The following is a 23416-nucleotide window of genomic DNA, read 5'->3' as shown; positions in this document are numbered from 1 at the left end:
GACTACCTTGTGATAAGGGGGCCTTCTTATCTCAGCCACGGCAAGTCAGAGCGCTCGAGATTTCCGCATTGACCCCGAGAGGATTCACCAGTTCAAGGGAGTGCACATCAGAGTTGATGTCTCTTATCATTTGTTTTCAATGCTGTGCAAGCAGGTTTATCAACATCATTTTTTCTGGCTACTTCTTAAAACAAAACTTTGGCCTTTAAAACGCCTCGCAATTTGGTCAACGTATCACAATTAAATTTTACCTATGTTATATATAATTATACACGTTCAAACTATATGTACACAATTCTAGCTTTTCACAGTTTCCGCAATTTTCCGTGTTTGTGGTTTTACTAAGCTGAAAACGACGTTATGTCAATTTGCATTTAATGGCTCAATAAAATCACTTGGTTTCATCTTTATGTTAAATTGCCAAAAGAAAATGCTTTAAGATATTTTTTTAAATGATCAAATAGTAGTGTCATGTATCTCCTGTCCCACTAGCCATTTACTAAAATGAATGACATTAAATAGTTACCATAGATCTGTAGGAAAGGTTTTTCAATCCTCTGATAGTTTTATATATATACATATATACATATATATACATACAGACTTGTATATAGGCTTCCGTGCGGGCAGGCGTGGGCTCAATTCCCGCTTTTGGTGGTATGATTGTGAGTCTGAATGGTCGTTTGTCTAGTTTGTGAATAGTCAAGTCAAGGGTGTCGTCTGCCTTTTGCCCAAAGTCAACTGGGATAGGCTCTGGCAACCCCCGCAACCCTTAAGCGGATGTGTGATAAGATAATTATCCTGTGGACGCAAGAACCTTATGAGTGTCCTGACATCAATGAGTGTCATTAATTATTTTTGATGAGCAATGTAAATAAAAAGTGCGAACAAAATATACGTAAATAAAATTCCGAAATATTTATCAAACTCAAAGCCTTTTGCCTTTATGAGTGCACAATAAGTAGAGCAGCTTTCGGTACAGTAAAGATTTGCCTTGTTTTGTCATGGATTACAATGCTTTTCAATATGATCATCCATGTAAAAGCTTGCATTTTCATTACCAATCGTTTTAGTGAGTAGTCTCAAAGTCAACCTCATTTTAATTACGTTCCCTTTATGTATTATACATTCATTTATCATCCATACCGCCCATCCTCGAAAGGGTTGCAGGGGTTGCTGGAGCCTAAACCAACTGTCATCGGGCGAACGGCAGACTACACCCTAGATTGGTCGCCAGTCAGTCGTAAGGCAGACAGAGACACAGACAATCACTCACACTGCCACCAAATGGGAATCGAACCCAGACTGCCTGCACCAAAGTCAGGCGGAAGAAACACTGCACCATCGGGTGGCCTTTCTGTATTGGTGGTTCACATTTTTAAATCCCCATTAAATCAATAAGATATTGAGTCACGATGCTAAAAACGTGTTTGAATCATTTAGAGACGTATGAACGTGGCGACAAGGGGAGAAAAAAAAGAGGCTATGTCGCCATTCAGTGCCGGTTGTTACTGCGGCAGGGCCTCAGACAGGGCAGGTCTCTGCAGTGAGGCCTCCAGCTGACTGCAGTGGTGTAAAAATCAGCGTAGCATAGCCGCAGTGTCCCATGGCCTGCTATACAATAATAACCCTCACGCTTAACGGGCCTCAGTACAGCAGCTCTGCTGAGGATGCACTATTCCTCCGCAGAAAACTCCCTCCCTTTCTCCCCGCCGTAGCTCGTCAAAGAGCCGCTCAGGCGTGGTATGAGCTGTCAGGTGCTGCTTGATGGTGATGCCCACCTAGCCTTCCTTCCCTTAGACTCCCTCCCTCCTCTTCATTCACTTTCTCCTACTGGATTGGTGCAGGAGGCCATGAAGAGGCCACTCACATCATGTCTTTTTTTTTAAATAACAGCTATTGAAAGACAGTTTTATACTTTTCCCTCTGGGAAGCAAGACCCTTTTTCATTGGTTATCATACTGTATTTTCTCAATGTGTTCTTAAGACTTGAATTCAATTGCTCAGCTAGATATTAAAAAAATAAAAATACCATTCCTACTGAACCGTTATCAAAGTACAGTGCTTGAATTTAAGGCCGTCATCATGTTAATGTAAGGGCCTTTGTTTTGTTTTGCATTTGTCATTGCTACTATTGTAGATTTTTGTTTCACCTCGTATTAATGTATTTCGAGGATGCAATGTATAGTGAATTTAAAATTTTTAGTACAACAGTAGACTGTTTCTATACTGCTTATTCTTGAAGTTGAGCAGACCACAGCAAGTAAATGTGCTAGACTACAAATGCAGTAATCCCAAATATTTCAACGTGCTCATAACTGCAAAGGTTGCAACAGTCAAACGTCATTTTGTAGTTGACAGAACTGTAAAGTTGTGAGCTCTGTCTGTTATGATTCATCAATATTAATATTTTAGAGCTAATTTGTGTCATCTGCTCCAATATGGAAAAACTATACAGCACATTAGTAAAATATTGTTCTAATCTCTTATATAATAATATTTTATTTCTTTTACTATTAGGGTTTACAATGTAGGCCAAAAAGTCCAGGCCCAAAAAATAATTTTAAAAAAACATTCACATTTAAATGGGCAATTTCAAATCTTCCACTAACCGGGCATAAACATTTTGGGAATAGTTTACAAGCACAGTGGAAAAATAAAAGAATTCACACGTGAAGGCTTGAACCGAGGTTTCTGCACATAAACTCTCAACCGTAAGACAGACCTTCCCTCCCTCGTTTTACCACGCAACACCAAAATACCTGATGTCATGTCAATTTTATAGAGCCTTAAAACGAGACCCGATGTCAGAATATTTGACTCATCAAGGTGGAAAAGATGCGATGAAATGACTTATCACATTGCGTATATTTGTGTAAAAATAAATCCTTCCTGAAATGTAACATTCCTACTGTTTCCCAAATTGTCTGCAGTACGAGTACTTCAACGCCGTGTTGATCAACGAAGTGGACAACGAGGGCAACAACATGGAATTGGGAGGAGAGTTCCTGCTGGAACCAAATGACCACTTCAACAATCTGTCCGTCAACCTCAGCCTCAGCGTCGTGCAGGTGCCCACCAACATGTATAACAAAGGTGAGCCGACAGGAAGTTCTGGGCTTTTTACCTTGAGCTGTTAAAATGAGGGGAAGGAATAAGTGGTTTGTGTGAAAAATGGCCGAGTCTACCTCAGGCTGACGACAGGGGGATCGATACCAAGTCAGGGGCGTAAAGAGAGCGTAACTCCTGAACTGCTTTTGTTTGGCTCTAATGGACTCCTCATAAGTCTGGTGTTCTGTGCACAAAGGGAGGCTGATGCCAGCTTGTCCACAGGCGGGGAGGAGGCCATGATTTAGTCAAAAGCATTGTGTCTCCTCCAGGGGGTTCAATAAAGGACAAAGGTCAAGTGCGCATTTGGTTGTGGAAGCGAGATGATTAGTTTCATTACCATTTCATTTACATCTATCTGCTCCCACTTTGTAAAATGAAGAACGTAGTATTTCGTATAACCGTATTTTCCACACTTGTAAGGTGCAACTAAAAGACTAAAAGATCTTTTTTTTTTTTAAAGCCGTATAAAAGCCTTATAATCCGATGTGTCCTATGTATGGATCAATATTGGTTAATCATTGTATGAAATTCCCTTTAACAGAGCTCCATCTAGTTGATGTATAACACAATCCCATGCTGCTACTACTACTACTACTACTACTACTACTATTACTAGCACGACTACTACTACCACCACCACCACTACTACTACCACCACTACTACTACTGTTACTCCTACTATAGCTCCATGTAGTTGTAGAGGATGTATAACACAATCCACTACTACAACTACTACTAATACTACTGCTGCTATTACTGGTTCTAATACTACTACTACTACTACTACTACTACTACTACTAATACTAATACTACTGCTGCTATTACTGGTTCTAATACTACTGCTGCTACTACTACTACTGCTGCTGCTGCTATTACTGGTTCTAATACTACTACTACTGCTGCTATTACTGGTTCTAATACTACTGCTGCTACTACTACTACTACTACTACTGCTGCTGCTGCTGCTGCTGCTATTACTGGTTCTAATACTACTACTACTGCTGCTATTACTGGTTCTAATACTACTACTACTGCTGCTATTACTGGTTCTAATACTACTACTACTACTGCTGCTATTACTGGTTCTAATACTACTACTACTACTGCTATTGCTGGTTCTAATACTACTACTACTACTACTACTACTAGCACTACTACTGCTATTACTAGTTCTACTACTACTACTACTACTACTACTGCTGCTATTACTAGTTCTACTACTACTACTAACACTACTGCTGCTATTACTAGTTCTACTACTACTGCTGCTATTACTAGTTCTACTACCACTACTGCTGCTGCTATTACTAGTTCTACTACTACTACTACTGCTGCTATTACTAGATCTTCCACTACTAATAATACTAATACCACTACTACTACTGCTGCTAGTACTACCACTACCTCCACCTACCACCACCACTACTACTACTGCCTTTTTTAATCCGGTTCACCTTATATATGAAACAAATTTTCAAATAGGCCATTCATTGAAGGTGCGCCTTATAGTGTGAAAAACATGGTACATTTTACCTTCATCCCTGCAGATCCGGACATTGTGAACGGAGTGTACTGGTCAGAAGCTCTGAACAAAGTGTTTGTGGAGAATTTTGAAAGAGATCCCACTCTCATCTGGCAGTACTTTGGGAGCGCAAAGGGATTCTTCAGGCAGTACCCTGGTAAGTGGTATGTTTGCACGGGTGTTGTGTTTGGTGCGGGAAGGTCTCAAGGGAGTCAGTCATCAGCCTTCAGCGCAAAAGAAGCAACGGGAACAAATGACATCAAATAGCTAAAAGGGTAATTTGGCTAATGTTGTAATTTTACAGACCATCAGAGAGGGAGCGAGCATACTGAGTGTAATTAATTCTCATTTGCCATTGAGGGTCTGCAGGCACAGCGAGGGGGTGGTAAGCATACAAAGATACAAAATGTATTTTGTCCACAGCATTTTGGGATCCGAACAATCCAGTCAAGATAAATGTATTATGTAATACAGACAATGACTCTTAAATGTTTGACTGTTTTATGCACAAGTTGTGTTTTTTTTTTAAACATTGATCTCATTGGATGACTTCCAATCCATTTCAAAATGTAAAAAACACCCTCAATGGCACTGAAACATTCCTTCACAGACGGATAAACCAGTTTGAATCAGGTGGACATCTATCGACATTAATGGCATGCAATGAGCTAAACATTAAGAAAAGTGAAAATAAACTTTAGTGTTACCTGGAGCCGTAAACAGTGTGCATTTATTTATGTTCTTTTTTATATAATTAAATGAGTGTTTATTAACATAGTATGATATTATTGATGTTATTTATAGTTATACATATATTCATTTGTTCATTTTTTGTTCCACTTATCCACAAAAGTGTAACCCTAGACAGAACAAGAAACGGACAGCATTGGAAAATGTTCAAAATGTTTGTGTTTGCGGCTCCATATCTTAGGGTTGCCGACCTCTTTGGCGGGTAAAGAGATAATAGAAAAGTTTATTTGTACAACATGACTATACCTGCTTACATTTATCTAATGGTACTTTTCCGTATAGTACCGCACAACTGTACAATCAAATGGATTGATCTGTTTTGTAGGGGTGAAGTGGCATCCAGATGAAAATGGGGTCATAGGTTTCGACTGCCGGAATCGGAAGTGGTAAATTGTTCTATGCCTAAACCCTTGCCAATGGCTTGTGGATTTTAATTGTTACTTTAGCTTATTTTTAATTTTATTTTTTCACCTCAATATTGAATTCACCACATTCCAGGTACATTCAGGCTGCGACTTCACCGAAAGATGTTGTCATCTTAGTGGATGTAAGTGGAAGCATGAAAGGATTGAGACTAACCATCGCCAGACAGACGGTTTCCTCAATTTTAGACACACTTGGAGATGATGACTTCTTTAACATCATTGCAGTAAGTGAGACCACATACACTACAGTATAAATTTTCTGAGATTAAGCAGTTCACGATTGCATTCATGTGTATGCAGTATAACCAGAACATCCATTATGTGGAGCCATGTTTGAATAGCACTCTAGTGCGGGCAGACAGAACCAACAAAGACGTGAGTTGTAATAAAGTCATGATTATATACAGTAATGCCTTGAGATACGAGCTTAATGCGTTCCGGGAACGAGCTCGTATGTCAATTTACTCGTATGTCAAATCAATTTTTCCCATCGAAAATAACTAAATACAAATTAATCCATTCCCACCCGATGAAAAATATATTACAATGGAAAAACATCTTTTTATTTGTTCTAATTCACCACCTATACTCACAAAGTAGCACATACCTGTCTAGTGGTTATGATCTTTAATACTAAAATGTGACATTACTCAGTACAGACTTACTGCAGAGTGCGCGGACGAGAAAGAAAGAGAGAGAGAGGGGGAGATAGAGATAGAAAGAGAGAGAGAGAGGAAGGGAGGGAGGGAGGAGTAAGGGAGAGTGAGATAGAGAGGAGAGGAGAGAGACAGACGGGAATGCGCTCATAACATAACCTTTAAATTTAACTTAAATGAACTTAGATTACTATACACACTTAAAATAAGTTTTAATCTTATGTTACACTAAATTTAAACCTTCTTGTGAGAAAGCTGAGGCAAAGATGTTAATGTATTCCACCGCGGCTTTTGAGGCGGAACTTCCTGCTTCTCCATGCATCAGAACCGAGTGTAACTCAGTTCATTTTTTATAATTATCGAAACAGCCACGACTCGCTTTGAAGGGTTGAGCTGGTGTCTTTTTTAGATGCTTGCTGTTCTCATAAGCAGCCCCTCGCATACTCGTTCGCCTGGGCAGCCGCATCAGGAACCATCTCCTATGCTCGTATCTCAAATTTGTCTCGTATCTCAAGGCAAAAATTTGCTCTAAATTTTCCTTGTATCTCAAATTTATCGTACGTTGGGACACTCGTATGTCAAGATATTACTGTAGTAGCATTTGATGGATGTTTTAAAGTGATTACATTATTGGTTTCTGCTAGCATTTCCGTGAGCATCTCGACAAACTGTTTGCCAAAGGGATTGGACTTTTGGGACAGGCGCTGACTGAGGCCTTCACAATCCTCAATGACGTAAGTCAAATACTTCTAATGATTGATATATATTAATAATTCATTAATTATTTGATATATACATTCATTGTAAATATACTCCATAGAAACGACAAAAATTGGCCATTTGCAATCACACCGCAGTTATTTTCCATTAACATTTATTTACATACTTACATTTATATTTACTGTCAGATAACATTTCTACTTATTTATTTTGCATTTATGAGCAAAAAAAAAGAAAAACACATTTTTCGGTCCGTGTGCATGGGATGAGACCCCCAAGAATTTCTTGCTTGGATCCTGGCAACGCCACTGACTAACATTGCATTTCGACTGCCCATTTTTTTAACATACAAAGTAAATGCAGGTGCGCCTAGAAGGGTGACCGGTGAGAGATATTTGAAGACACATTTTGACCAAATTTGGCGCGTGTCGCAATGTCGCTTGTTGAATTTTCACACCCCAGAGAAAATGGCTGAGTTGGTCTTTCTGCAACAGATTTCAGTGATGACTAAGAAGCAGCCAATTAAAGATATTTTGTCATTCTCAGACTTCTCTTAATATTACAACTTTTCTATCATGATTAAAGTCATGATATTACAAGAACCAAGTTGTAATATTACATGATTTAAATCATAATGCTACTCGATTAAAGTCTTTTTCTGGCTTATTTTTACGTTACACGAATCCGAAATTGTTTGGAATACACGACCTTCAACTTTTGTTGACGTAAAGGTCGATCAGAACACAAAAAAAACAGCCTTCGGTGACAAACATAGTGCGAGTGACGCCTTGTTACGCGGCAAAACGTGACTAGTCTGAACGCAGCATAAATTTGAATAGAAAAATAAGTCAGGTCCAGTACATAATGATCAAAACACATTAGTTTTATTCTTTGAAAATCTCTCGTATGAATGTGCTTTTTGTCACAGATTTATTTTGAAAGCTAAATTGTTCATAGTATAAATTTAACAAGTTATTTTACCACCTTGTTTGCTAAACGAAAAATGCTTCAAATTAGAATTAAAACCTAAATACAGCAGTGATTTACTCAATTGCTTCCTCCAAACACTGACTATTGTGATTAATAGCTGTAATTAATGGCAATGATTCATATCATGCCTTATTAGAAGACAAAGCAGATAAGGGCAAGAGACACACCACATGCTTTTTATCTCGCCTCTAACAGGCAAGAACTGGCAAAGCTGAGGTGAAGCAGTCTTTACTGCTACAATTGTCGGATTAATTACAGTTTTGCAATGAATATGATAATCAGGTGGGCAGCACACATCTGCTGCACCGCTCAGAGTTGACGCTCAAGTAGAAACACTGCACAATTAGAGTGTGCATTAAACATTGCACACCAAAAAGGGAAAATTGTGTTTGGTAGATTATTTCTTTGTTGTAATTGTTAGAATAATGATTCAAACCTTTTAAATCATTATTAGTAATATTTAATTAAAAAAGGAAAAACATCTCTCAACATTTCTGGTTACACTTGCAAGGAAAATGCGATGCGACGTCGTCTTAGTCCACAGTGCATTCTAAATTCTAGTAACTGAATCATTGTATTTAATCGCGACATTCGAAAAACATGTTCATGTAATCAGTACAATAACACCTTCTGGTTTGGAAAAACAACAGTCTCAAAATGAAATGGTGTGACATCTCCCCAAAACAATGGTACATAATATTTTCATTATGAGGAAAACAAAGCAGTATTTTAATGTCAACAAAGTCGTATTTTCAAATCTGCTGGTGAAGCCCCGACATAACAGTCTCATTTGGTCCTGCTGGGAAAAGGTGTCCGTCTCTTTTCCCTTGCCCTTGAGAAGAGAACTGCGCAGGAAAGAGTCCATCCCTTGACTTGATTTATAGCTTTACTACTTATTGAAAAATGTTACAACACATATAGAATATTCCATAATAATTCTAACAGTAATTATCCAAGTATTCTGCAGATTTACCCTTTTAGTAAAATAGGAAACAGACAAAATAGTAATCATCTTTATTCTTAAGTTAAATATTCCAAAACAAAAATGACAGACCTTAAATAACATAGCAATTATCAATCAGTTATTATTTCCGTCCAGCTATTTCTCATGTCCACAAATCTAAGCGATTTTTTTTGTTTGTTTGCAATTTAGCCCATAAGTGCCTTTACATACCGTACATTTGCACCACATTGCGAAACAGATTGCATAACCAACATTCAATTTAGACTGCTATTGTACATTTATTTTACTCAGAAAACCTAATTCTGTACCAAACCTTTTTTATAGTGTAAGAACAATAATGCAAACAGGATTTGTGGGAAAATCCAAGTCACAATTGGAGAGTATTTTACCGTCCACTAGTGAGCAGTGCCTTCTATCGGAATGCGAGGAAGGGGAAACTTGCGCTGCTATCGCTCGCCATTTTGGAGTCAGGACTTCTTTCATCTCTTTTAGTGAGACAGCAAAGACGGTTCTTATGTCTCATAATAAGACCAACGTCTGTATGAAAGCTATGTTGCCGAAAGAAAACATAGCCTTGGATACAAATATCATCACAACGTACAGTACAATATTTTTTTTTATATAACATTTATTTCTTAACAATTGATCTTGTTAGTGCAGGCATAGTATAGGAACGGGTAAGTTAAAAATAGTACAGAGAGGGTTTTAAAAGTCCAAATAGGCACCCTAAAAACACTGTTCCTACATCACGGTTATTCATTAGTTCTTGGAACCTATCTACCGCGATAAATGAGGTATTAGTGCATTTTCTGCGTGACCGAACGTTTGGTCGCCGGACGTTTGGTCGCGGACGTTTGGTCGCCGGACGTTTGGTCGCGGACGTTTGGTCGCGGACGTTTGGTCGCCTGGACCCAAATGTCCGGCGACCAAAAGTCCGGCGACAAAACAAGGTAAAACAACACGGTCTAGGCATCAATAAAAGCCAACAATGGCCCTGAGCAGTCTCACTGAGCGGACGTGTGAGTGTATAAGAGTTTGTATGTACATGAGTTGTCCCCTTAGGAAGGGACGTCAGTCAGGGTCTTAACAAGTTCTCCAACAAAACACAATAAAAGTATGGGAAATTTGGAGCTTTTCTTTAGCCTAATAATTAATAGGGCATTAAGTATGACTAAATAATAATTCGCATTTTGTATTTAGGGAATTTGAGCAACAATTTTAAATGGTAATTATCAATAACCTTCCGGGCGACCAAATGTCCGGCGACCAAAAGTCCAGCGACCAAAAGTCCGGCGACCAAACGGCCCACGGGAGTACCCATTTGCTGCAACAATGCACACCATGTGCTTCAATTCCGGCATGCTTCATTTACTAAGGAAACATTTCTGCTGTTTATTTTCTTCCTAACAAGAAGGTAACGCAGTTTAATTGTTTCTTTTTTGTATTATAATATAATGATTGCGTTTGGAATAATACGTGAATGAACACCAGAGTAATTTCTGGGGCGCTCGGCTTTAGTAGCCTCTCGGCAGTTACAGGTCAATAAGCTGCTTAATTACTGCAGTGCATCTTCCACAGATTTCAAAATTAAGTGCAGCACATTCTCAGCTCTTTTTGCTCGCACGTTATCTGTATTTTATCGACTCGATGTCTTCATGTACGCCACGGCAGCAGGCTTTACAGTTTGCATTTTCTTGGTTCTACTTATTTAATGTTGTTATCAATGTTTTTTTTTTTTTCCTCTTTCATTGCAGTTCAATCAAACCGGCCATGGAAGTGTATGCAACCAGGCCATAATGCTCGTGACAGATGGGGCAACCGAAATGTATGATGATGTTTTTGAGAAATACAACTGGCCAAAAAGAAAGGTGGAACCTCTCGCACGTGCCGCATGCAATTAGATTTGGGGCGGGTGCTGATTATTTAAAAGCTTTTTTTCCGTGTTCAGCGCATTTCTGCCAAGAAATGTAGAGTATATTTTAATACTACGTATAATCTGTAGCTCAACTTTTGACATTAATAGTTTTCTTACATCAATATCATTCATAGCACTAAGGTGAAATTCGAACCAATGTGATGCTTTTCAACATGCCAGTCCATTAGAGAGCAGTATTTTCCCTTGAGGAATAAAATAAGGGACATTAACTGCTTCCATGAGGAGTATGGCCTGTTCTCAAAGAATATAGTTAGCACCAATCCCCCACCACCACCACCACCACCACCTCAAACCTTCACACACGCACTTACACACGTTACGCTTCCACCCGAATTCCACATTGGGTTTAATGAAATGAAATAGTTTGCACTGCGATTCACAGAGCAATAAAAACAGCAGCTCAGGGGCCTTTTTTATTCCTGTCAAGCATATATGGGTTGGCAGTGTCTGTGAGTGTGCAGGGTAGTATGAGGCAGGGTATCCCACCCCCTTTCACACACCCTCAGGGTTTTTATTTGGCGACCATTCGGTTTTCTATCAGCTTTATGCTTAGCAAAGCATCTGGGACCAATGAGCCGTACAGCATTGGCAATGTCACACAGTATGCTTTAAAAGGACAATGGAAAGTGCCCTCATGTTCAGTGCTAACTGAACTAAAAAGGATTTCAAATCTTTAATGAAGAAAAATACAACTTTGTTTAAAAAGGCTACAATTTACAGTTTTAAAAATAAACTGTATTGTTGTCAATGGCAGGCAATAAGTTAAATACTATAAAATTCAAATTTTAAAAAAGGAAAAAAGAAGGAAATAACTTTAGTGTTTTAGTGGCTGTAATCAGACTTTTATTCATTTTATTTGTAATTTTATTAACATTTTATTAATTTTTCATTCATTTTCTGAACCGCTTTATCCTCACTAGGGTTGCGGGGGGTGCTGGAGCCTATCCCAGCTGACTTCGGGCCAGAGGCAGGGGACACCCTGAATCGGTGGCCAGCCAATCGCAGGGCACGAAGAGACGGACAACCATTCACGCTCACACTCATACCTAGGGGCAATTTAGAGTGTCCAATCAGGCTACCATGCATATTTTTGGAATGTGGGAGGAAACCAGAGTAGCCAGAGAAAACCCACGCAGGCCCGGGGAGAACATGCAAAGTCCACACTGGTGGACCAACCTGGATTTGAACCCAGGACTCCAGAACTGTGAGGCCAACGCACTAACCACTCAAGCCGATGGGCCGCCTTAATTTATCAATTTATTTATAAATAAACAAAATATAATACTGATTCATAATTTTAACAAAATAAAATAATAATTGAGACCTCATGCCCATATAAGTTGACACATTTTGGATCATGTAGGCCATACAAAATGTTAATATGTATATATTTGGTCATTTGATAATATCTCCAAGTGTGTCTTTATGGGGGTAAACATATTTTTTTGTAAATTAGGAAAAAAGCAAATTGCTCTGTATAGAATGAATGAACAAAAACTTTTTTTTTTATTATCTTCATCACTTTTATCTTTAACACAGTTGACCACGGTGTTTCTTGCATACAGGTACGCATATTTCCCTACCTGATTGGACGGGAGTCTGCGTTTGCCGATAACCTGAAATGGATGGCGTGCGCAAACAAAGGTATGACGTCTTGACAGGTGCTTAGCAACACAAAGTTTGACATAGTCGTTTTATGCAAGGATGAGTTCAAAAATTTCTTGTTAACGGCTACTCTTCACTGTTATCGTATTTGTGTGTGCGTGTGCGCACGCTCTTGTTGCCAGGAGGCATTGAAGCGGTATTCGGGGGGGGGTCAGAGGTCAATCTGCGCTAATCCCTCATCCTGTCAGAGTGTCTCCCTCCTGACTGCTCACCGCTGATGGTTCCCACGTGTCCACACCCTCTGGTCACCAAAGTCACTGTCAAACAAAACACTGATTGCAAATGGAGGGGGGGGCTAAACTGCTTCCCCACTGTGCGGAACACACCACACTAAAACAAATGGCGTCTGGATGAATTTCAAACTTCAAGGCATTAGAGCAGGGGTGGTGCAAAAGTTAGACACAAAGAGCCAGAATTTTAAACCAAGAGAGTCAAAGAGCCACACATTACATCAGAAGCATCATAAAAAAAATCCAATCTGCCAAATTATTTTTAAATATCATTTTTTTCTTAGTTTTTAATGGGCCCTAATGCATTTGAGTGTGTTTTAAGAGAGAATAAAATTAAGAGAAACGTGAAACGAGGCAAAGAACCACAATCTATACAAAATATGATAAGAAGCAATGAGATTTCTTTTGGACCCGGAGCCGCATGCGGCTTGAGAGCTACATATTCGCCACCCCCGCATTAAAGGCTAATGTGTATTTTATTCCTTCAAAATCATTTGTTGTGTGTTTCTGTTTTATTTCAGGATATTTCAGTCAGATATCCACATTAGCAGATGTTCAAGAAAATGTAATGAAGTATCTGCATGTCATGAGTCGTCCCAAAGTAATTGACCATGAACATGACACTGTGTGGACCGAGGCTTACGTGGACAGTGCGGTAAGTAAATATTCTGTGTATTCATGTGTGCACTACATAGTTCACATATGGGGGATTTTTTTAAAATCCATAAGAATATGGAACATTTCTTTATTAACATATATCAAAAAAAGCCTTTCACTTGTATCGCGCTCGTCTCCGCCCTTGATGGGATTTAAAACACGTCAAAACTATTAACAAAAAATACGTACAATCCGTAATTGTATATTACATTTCTTCATCAAGAAATATTTTACAAGCTTTTCATTCGCATAGTACTCTTCTATCTTCCAGGTATTCAAAGCCCTATAAGACTGTCATCCTGCCCGAAAAAAAAGGACAATATATTTTAACCCACAAAGCAAAAAGTCGGTCCCGAGTTGTCAAAGATCAATTTTTATTGATTATTTTCGAAGATACATAACATCATTGTTGTGGTGTATGAGTACACAAAATCGTACAGAAACATTCCTCTCTCATTGCTGTGTGGAAATTGCGTATTAACTGTACAAAATGTACAAACTTTATTTCCTAACACATAAACTTTTTTTACTTTCTCTTTCAACAGCTTTCACAGGCACACAAGGTAAATCAATACAATTTCTCTTATCGTCAGCTCATTATTGCAGTCGAACATTCATTTCGTAGTTTACCCTAAATTACAGGACGAGTCAGGAAAAAGGCCTTGTGGACTTCAAATGGAACCTTAAGTTTTGAGTTGAAAATATAACAATTTACTGAACTTTTTTTCAACAACCATCCTTCGATATTTCATTGAAACTTTCTCCTCAGCAGTAAGAGTACCAGACAAGTGTTTACTGTATGTACTACACATACTGCATTTGACAGATATTCACAGATAGGCGGTTTGGGAAGGTGCAATGTATATGCTTCCTTATCTTTGCCTTGGACACACAATTCATCATTCCGAGGACCACAGCATTTTATCTGCTAAAGCCCATAATATAACTGACATTGGAGGAGAGTCGTGTGTGCATGTGTGTGTCGGCTATGGCATCCCGCTTTCCACTTCCAGCGACTGTTGTGATGAATCTTGGGGCCCGCCATCCTTCATGTTGTCACATCAGTTGGTACACACTGCAATTTACACCTGGTTTTCTTGGTACCAATACACGTGCACAAATGGGCACCAAGCACACAAACGCTCGCAGCTCACAAGTGGACTGACTTGCTTTTTAATATGCTTATTGGTGTTTGCCAGCTTTCATCATGTTGTGGCCTTTCTCCTGCTCCTCGTGTCTGAAAACCAGAAAAGGGTGATCCATCTCTTAAAGTTTGCAGTTAAACAGCTTGTGCCGGGAATAGAGTGAAATCTATTTTCTTCCCTTAATGCAGTGGGATTTTATGTCTTCCCTTTATAGTGAGTGATATTGTCTCCTTCTTTGTGAGCGCCGTTCCCACTGCAGCAACCTGGAGAATTTCTATTAAATTTTAAGAGCTATACTTGACAACCTAAAAAAAAACAGGACTCTTCAAGGAGTCTAAAATGTAGATATTTGCACTAATGCTCTTTTGTAGATGTTGATCTCTTGCATAGTGTAGCCTCTAATTTTGCGTCAATGGTAACCATTTGAAGTGGAATGAGTCTTGTTAAAATTTTTATAACGATACAATAACAATTCATCGGACAACAGTAAAATACGCAGTATGTCGATATTACAGTATAAAATTTAATTTGATTCAATGGCGTTTGATCAGTTTAATATGATATTGTGTACACTTTTAAAACAATTGCTTCCATTAAAAAACAGTTTTGAGATTTCTATGCGGAAACATTTATAACATTTGAATGAAAACTTTTTGAACAAACAACCTATATAAAAGATAAAGATATCAAAATAATGTTTTGCATTACCATTAAATTCCATTGCATTGTTGCTTAACCAATTGAAATATCAATCCAAAGAGATATGCCATTACAGCATAGTAGTCATTAAGTTGACATATGCATTGCTGAGGACGTGACACATTCATAGTGGGTGCCTTTATAGAATAATCTGATGATGACATAAATATAGTATGTCTGCGGCCATCCTGTGCAGTATCCAAGCCTATGAAAATTAAGAAACTTTGTTTTTACTTCCTAATTTTGTCATTGTCTTTAAATTATTGGTGATTGTGATTATAAATTGGAATGTCTTTTTAGTCTCTAATATTGTCATTGCTTGAATTTATTGTGCACTGAGAATTTAAAAGGAAAGATAACACCTCCTTTAAATGACCATGTGAAAGATCATTACCGTATTTTCCGGACTGTAACTCACACTTTTTTCATAGTTTGGCTGGTCCCGTGACTTATGTCTTTTTTTTTTAACTCTGACCGCCAACAGCTTGTTATGTTATATTTTTTAGGCTATTCGTGTTCAAATATTATGTTAATGCGTTACATTAACTGGTGCCTATTATGTCTGTTTTTTTCCCTATTTCACTTACTTTAACCTATAATATTTGTTCGGCGGCCCGGTGGCGCGAGTGGTTAGTGTGTCAGCCTCACAGCTCTGGGTCCTGGGTTTAAATCCAAGTCATGTCCATCTGTGTGGAGTTTGCATGTTCGCCCCGGGGCTGGGTGGGTTTCCTCCGGGTACTCCGGTTTCCTCCCGCATTCCAAAACCATGCATGGTAGGCTGATTGGACACTCCAAATTTCTCATAGGTATGGGTGTGTGTGCATGGTGGTCCGTCTCCTCGTGCCCTGCGATCGGCTGGCTACCGATTCAGGGTGTCCCCGCCGGAGACAGCTGGGATTGGCTCCAGCACCCCCCGCAACCCTAATGAGGATATAGCAATTCAAAAAATGAGATGAGATAATATTTGTTCTGACTGTGCCGCCTGTGATGTAGAGGTTCACTCGCCTAACGTCGGTGCGGGCAGACGCGGGCTCAATTCCCACTGGTGGTGGTATGATTGGGAGTGCGGATAGTCGTTTGTCTCTCTGTGTGCCCTACGACTGACTGGCGACCAGTCTAGGATGTCGTCTGCCTTTCGCCTGGCGACAGCTGGGTTAGGCTCCAGCAACCCCCGCAACCCTTGCGAGGATGGGCCATATGGAAGATGAATGAATGTGTCTGATTGTCATTTATCCACTACTTGACATCCAAAAACTAGAAATTCTGAGTTTATTTAACAGGACTCTGAAATGAACACGATAAAGATGTTTTTTTTCCTTTTAAATTGCTGTACATTTCAAAGAACAGTAACATGTTGGGAACTATTCAAAACAAATCTTCTGAATTAGAATCAAGTTCTGAACCTTTTGTTCCTTTTTTTCCAGTTAAATGAAAAAGCGGGCCCATGTCTGACGACCACAGTCGCCATGCCGGTCTTCAGTACTAAGAATGAGACTGTGAGTAACTGTAGTTTATGCATTTGTCTCTTTTGCACTAGTCCAAACCTTTGTGTGTGTCTGTGTGAATGTGTGCGTGTTTTGGATGCGCTCATGCAGAAGAATCAGGGTATTCTGTTGGGGGTCGTAGGAACAGACATCCCTCTGCAGGAGCTGATGAAACTCATTCCCAAACATATGGTACAATGTTGTACTTGTGATCAATTAAGACAAATAGATTAAAATGCTGTTTAAAAAAAATGATGTTGATGTTTTCTCCTCTCTAGTTAGGGATCCATGGCTATGCCTTTGCCATCACAAACAATGGCTACATCTTGACACATCCGGAACTCAGGCCCTTGGTAAGGTTATTGAACTTTGCACCACTTTGCCTGACTTGACCCTTTTTGGTTTTGTAACCATAGCCTCCATTGGCGAGGGCACACGGAGGGAAATGTGAAATATGGTCTGGAGGCTGAATGAGCATGTACAGTATAATCTGTAATCCCCACCTTTTCCTTTGATGTATGCATGCAGGGATAAAGTCCACTCATAGGGCTGGCTGTTCTGAGGTTTCCAGAGGTAACTTAACACTCACTGGCAGAGACCAGAGCCGCTGGTCAACGGGCCCTCAGGAGCTATGGCTTTGCTAGTGGATCTATGTGCGCCAGTCTTAGTGCTATTCCTCTCTGTGCAACTCTCTGTGTTTGTGTACACGTGTTTGTCTCTGCTCTTCTTGTCTCTTTGTGCCGTGATTGTTGTCATTGATGGTTGTTTCTTGTATATTGACTGATTACCTTAAGTATCAGAATCCCACATGCACCATTTAATGCATTCATGCCGAGTTATTTAGCCATGAATTCCCTGTCAGTCTTATTAATTATTTTTCATTTATCTGACAGTGTTAATTTCACAGATGATCTGTTCAGTAATTATGCGGCACCAGGGGTGTACCTGGGTTTTAGACAGAGGAATCACTCTTCAATTCACCAGTGTTTGAGATGAAAACGACCATTTATAATGTGCATCATCAGTTAATCTTTTAACAATAGCGCTACGGCTCTATGCATTCTAGATTGGGATACCGTGTTTCATTATGACAAAAGAAAGGGATTTTTCATTTTTGGGTTGTGTTCCTCTGTGCAGTATCAAGAGGGTCAGCAGAGAAGAAAGCCCAACTACAGTAGCGTGGATCTCTCTGAGGTGGAGTGGGAAGACAAAGATGACATTGTACGAGTGGGTCTTTGACAGTGGGACTCAAAGTTCTGAATGTCCGCCTTAAAAATGCTTCTCGTTCTGTGCTCTATCTTCAAGTTACGCAATGCCATGGTGAACAGGAGGACAGGAACCTTCTCTATGGAGGTGAAAAAGACGGTGGATAGAGGGGTAAGAAAGCAGATGAATCCAAAGATGTCTCCTTGTCATATGAACACTCAGAGAGAATGTTTGTTGTTCCAGAGGCGTGTGTTGAAGATGCACAATGACTATTACTACACTGATATTAAAGGGACTCCATTCAGGTGGGTGAGAGGTTTCATTTTTACACCGAAAAGATTTCATTTTGTCACTGGTATACAACTTTTGACTAGTTTGATACATTTGTAGTGTTGGAGTAGCTCTTTCGAGAGGCCACGGAAAGTACTTCTTCAGAGGAAACGTGTCTGTTGAAAAAGGTAAAAGGATCAGAAATTCTTATTTGACGCCAGGGCGGGTTTTTGCAATGGGCAATGTGGGCGACTAACTAGGGTGCAATCTATTTGGAGCACACAAGAGACCCCCTTCCCTCTACCAATTTTTTTCAACTATATTACCAGTTGTCTAGACCAAGGGTGTCAAACTTGGGTTGGTTCGCGGGCCGCAATAACATCAACTCGATTTCATGTGGCCCGGACCATTTTAGATATAATATTTAGATTTTTTTTATTGGATTATAAGAACTGGATCAAAAGCCCTAAATATTCAGTTTTTTTATAGATATAAAACTGTTTATTTGAACTTTTTTTTCTTAGTAAGGGAAAACATCTAAAAATCATTTGTTTTTCATTTCAAATGGAAACATTTTTTTAATTACTATATTCAATATTAAAGTGGAAAACCGAAAATATTTTTATATATTTATTTTTAGATTTTACAAAATGCTTTTTGACCTAAAAACACCAAAAGAAAAAAAATTGATAAAAATTGCAATTATTGATTTAAAAAGGGGAAAATCTGGAAATATAATATACATCTATAATCTTCATTTGAATTTGATCCTTAAACAGAAAGTTGGCACTGATGATTTACTTACTCGGGCCGCACAAAATGATGCGACGGGCCAGATTTGGCCCCTGGGCCGCCACTTTGACACCTGTGGTCTAGACTATTATCCCTCATTTCCATGCCAAGTTAGTGGCATTGACGGTCTGCTCCGTCATTGAGTTTGCAGGAGGGGCCTTGCCTCAGCCCTAGCGTTAGTAAAGTCCAAAATACAATTTTAATGGTAAAAAAGTTTGCATTACAGAAGGCCAAAAAAGTAAATATTTAGTTTTAATCCGATCTTCCAGAACACTAATGTAAAAAGTGTAAAAGACATCTACATAGCTGTCAACTTATACGTTTTTCCCATATTTTATACGTTTTTTTGATCATTTCAAATCGTGTATGCTGTATAACAACTTTTGTACGGGAAAAAACATTTTTTAAGTGCGTTTTTTTTTTAAAACCAATCTCGCTTTACCCATTTCGGCTCTAATCCTGATCGTCTTGGTCACTGGTAGCAGAGGAAAACAGCATCGTCGATTGCTAATATTGTTACGCTTTAGTGCATACAAAAGGCTGATGGCACCCCATCCACTTTGGGGAAATGTATATACTTTTAAATGCCCTATGTGAGTAAATATGTGCTGCGTTGTGTTTGTACGGTTTATTGTCGCTTAATACGGGGAATTGCAAACATTAATAAGGGGAGCAATTGGCCAAGGTTGACAGGTATGCATGTAAAATTTTATTTGCCCAGGACCCAAATTAGCCAGTTGATGCTCAATTTATTGTTGTGGTAACAATTTGCGACGTTTTTATTGTTACAAAATCTTAGCCCAACATTTAGAGTCAAAAAATGAGCTTGACTTCTTATTGTTTTTAAAATGAAGCAGGCGTAACACATCTGAAGCATGACTGACTTTTGTTTTTTTAGGACTCCGTGATCTGGAACAGCCAGATGTCGCCCTGGCAGATGAATGGTAATGCAATGCATGGTTTAGAGAAGTGGGCATCCATGCGTTATGTAGGTTAGGTCTCTCTGTTCATGAGGTAGTATGTGGAGCGCCATGATGTAACAATATTCCCTCCATTGTGGTCCAAAGGACGTACTGCAACACCGAGGAGCAACATGAACACCGTCACTTGACTCAGATTCAAGCTATCAAGCTCTTCATGACGGGCCGGAGGCCAAATCTAAAGTGTAAGACCCAGACCTGAACATACAGTAATACCTTGACATATGAGTAAGGGAAATTTGCGATATGAGTAAAAATCCGAGCAAATATTTGCCTTGAGATAAGAGACAAATTTTGAGATACGAGCATACAGACAGGTGGCCGGGACGCGAGAGGCTGCTTATGATGTCTTTCTCGCTGCATCTCCCTCATGTAAAGACCTCTACGAGCACTGGGCGGGGCGTTTTTTCCGTGCAGAATTAAGGGAAACACAATGAGTTCAAAGCAAGCCGGTGCAATGAAGGGTAGTGCGAAGAAAAGGCATATGATGATATTAAGCACGAAATAATGGAAAAACATGAGTAGTGTACGCGTGACTGAGCTGGCTCGCCAATACGTATGGAGGAGCAGGAATACATGAACCTCTTTGCCTTGGTTATTGCACAAGAAGGTTTAAATTTAGTGTAACGTAAGATTAAAACTTTTCTTAAGTGTGTGTGTGTATAGGAATCTAAGTTCAAGTTAAATTTAAAGTTTATGTTATGTTACGATCGCATCCGTCAAGTCTCTCTCTCCCATCCGTGAACTCCGCGTTGTATTGAATAATGTCTCATTTTATTATTAAACATCATAACCACAAGTTATTTGTTACTGTTAGTAGATGGCGAATTACAACCAATAAAAATATGTTTTTCCACTGTAATATCCTGTTTTTTGGCGTTTTTTCAGAGGGTGGGAACGAATTAATTTGTATTTAGTTCATTTCCTTGGGAAACGTTTATTTGAGATAAGAGTAAATCGACATACGAGCTCAGTCCCGGGACGCATTAAGCTCTTATCTCAAGGTATGACTGTACTGTATTATTTGGATCTATAAGGTGCACTTGCTTGGATTCTAGTTGTGCTTAATGATGTTGAACCTATTTTGTTGAAGTATAACTGTATTTCACTGCTGCAGCAAAGTGACATACATTAATCATTCATAAAACCAATAAGTAAAAGAATTAAACAATTTTAAAAAATGAAGAACAAATGGACCTTATTATCAGGTGCACCTTGTGTTTGATACTTGATGGTGAACTTTGTTGTAGGTGGACAATGCTTCTGTTAATTTTTTGAAAAACTGCTTTGCAGGTGACCGAGAGCTAATCAAGGAAGTGCTATTTGATGCCGTTGTCACTGCCCCACTTGAGGCCTACTGGACCGGACTGGCTCTTAACAAATCAGAGTGAGAATTCTTTTGTCGGAATTACACAGACATGCTGCAGTCTCACGGTGGAGTGGGGGGGCAGGGGCATCCAGATTGTGACCAGGCTGATGCATCTGGGCTCATATGGAGGGGATCATTTTGCCCGAGGCATTGTAGCAAATGCGAACTTGCACATCTGTGATGGCACCATGAGAGCTGTGAGGTATACATACAGGTTTTAGAGCAACACATGCTACAGTACAGATGACTGATTTTACCTCTTTGCAGTTAGATAATGCAAAAGTGCAGCACACTATTCCTAATCACTGGGTACCATTGACATTAAATTAGGACCCACAAGACCAACACTCATGTACTTGCATTGATTCTCGAACCCAAGAAAAAAAATCTCCTTTGGTAATCATTACTTTTGACTAAATTGAACTGTCTTAAACAAACATCTCTGACCACATTCATCAAAACTGACAAAATATCTGTCTTATTTTATTTCATCCAGCAGTTGCATTTTTTGCAGGGCAATTCCATCAGCTGTGTATATGTATCATTAGCAGCTAATATGATCAATTAAATGTTCCCGGAAAAATTACAACCAGGAACTCAGACAAAGGAGTTGAGATCGCCTTCCTGGGCACGCGCACAGGCCTGTCAAGAACCAACCTGTTTGTAGCTGCGAATCAGCTCTCCAATCAGTGAGTGTCACCGCTCACTACTCACTGTTTTCAGCACCAGTGTTGATTGGTCTTGATGAATGTCACCCTCTTCTCCTGGCCGTCTCAGTCCGTTGTGTGTGTCTCCTCAGAGATTTCCTTACAGCGGAGGACAAAGAGGGCGTGTTTAATGCGGATCACTTTCCGCTGTGGTACAAGAGAGCGGCAGAGCAGGTCTCGGGCACATTTGTCTACTCTATTCCCTTCAGCACAGGTAGGCTCTACACACAGTGCCAAACATTGTCCCCTACTCAAATCACAAACATTTTTCATTCATTCATCTATGTGTAAATAGATAGGTAATAAGTAAGTTAATAAATAAATACATGAATACATATATAAATAAATAAGCGTGTTGCTGAAATATGTATATATATATATATATATATATATATATATATATATATATATATATATATATATATATATATATATATATATACATATTTCAGCAACATGCTTATATATATATATATATATATATATATATATATATGTATATGTATATGTATATGTATATGTATATGTATATATATATATATATATATATATATATATATATATATATATGTGTATATATATATATACATATTTCAGCAACACGCTTATTTATTTATATATTTATTCATGTATTTATTTATTAACTCACTTATAACCTATCTATTTATGTCTATTAAAATGCCTTTCCTATTTCTGCATCATCACCCTCTTGCTACTGTGACAACAAAATTTACCGAATACGGGATGAATAAAGTTATCTAATCCAATCCAATCCAATTTCCCATACCGCCTATCCACAGGGTTTGCAGGGGGTGCTAGTATATCCCAGGCAACTTTGGGCACCAGGCAGGGGACACTGAATTGAGGGCCAACCAATCAAAGGCCACTAGGACAGTGTTTCCTAACCTTTATTGAGCTGCAGCATACTTTTTGCATTGAAAATAATCTCAAGGGACACCACCACCTGAAAATCTTTTTAATTTAAAACTCTGTTATATTATGACTATATTAACAATAGTCATTCTCATCAATGTTTCATCAGCAGGAATCACATACCCAACGATTCAAGCCTGGTGCCCGTAGTTAGCTGGGATAGGCTCCAGCACCCCCTGCGACCCATGTGAATGAATAAATGAA

The 23416-nt window shown here is 39.0% G+C and overlaps 1 protein-coding gene across 2 annotated transcripts in view; it reads left to right on the top strand.

Moving 5' to 3' along the window:
- The window catches only part of cacna2d3 (calcium channel, voltage dependent, alpha2/delta subunit 3), a 40269-nt gene that overhangs the window by 12059 nt on the left and 4794 nt on the right, over window positions 1-23416 (top strand). Inside the window, exons 6-27 of one of the 2 annotated variants that reach the window (XM_077603511.1) lie at window positions 2934-3096; window positions 4660-4791; window positions 5710-5770; window positions 5883-6033; window positions 6110-6184; window positions 7110-7199; window positions 10894-11007; window positions 12641-12719; window positions 13492-13625; window positions 14173-14190; window positions 16896-16967; window positions 17067-17147; window positions 17234-17308; window positions 18093-18176; window positions 18261-18332; window positions 18405-18466; window positions 18552-18619; window positions 20122-20167; window positions 20291-20388; window positions 21497-21590; window positions 22166-22261; window positions 22372-22493. In XM_077603511.1, coding sequence (XP_077459637.1) covers window positions 2934-3096; window positions 4660-4791; window positions 5710-5770; window positions 5883-6033; window positions 6110-6184; window positions 7110-7199; window positions 10894-11007; window positions 12641-12719; window positions 13492-13625; window positions 14173-14190; window positions 16896-16967; window positions 17067-17147; window positions 17234-17308; window positions 18093-18176; window positions 18261-18332; window positions 18405-18466; window positions 18552-18619; window positions 20122-20167; window positions 20291-20388; window positions 21497-21590; window positions 22166-22261; window positions 22372-22493 — 1987 coding nt within the window. The remainder of the gene's footprint in view (window positions 1-2933; window positions 3097-4659; window positions 4792-5709; window positions 5771-5882; window positions 6034-6109; window positions 6185-7109; window positions 7200-10893; window positions 11008-12640; window positions 12720-13491; window positions 13626-14172; window positions 14191-16895; window positions 16968-17066; window positions 17148-17233; window positions 17309-18092; window positions 18177-18260; window positions 18333-18404; window positions 18467-18551; window positions 18620-20121; window positions 20168-20290; window positions 20389-21496; window positions 21591-22165; window positions 22262-22371; window positions 22494-23416) is intronic. The other variant, XM_077603512.1, reaches the window with a different exon arrangement.

This window comes from Stigmatopora argus, chromosome 6 (assembly GCF_051989625.1).
Source record: "Stigmatopora argus isolate UIUO_Sarg chromosome 6, RoL_Sarg_1.0, whole genome shotgun sequence".
In the NCBI taxonomy this organism is placed as follows: Eukaryota; Metazoa; Chordata; class Actinopteri; order Syngnathiformes; family Syngnathidae; genus Stigmatopora; species Stigmatopora argus.
This window is presented reverse-complemented; position numbering and strand designations above follow the sequence as displayed.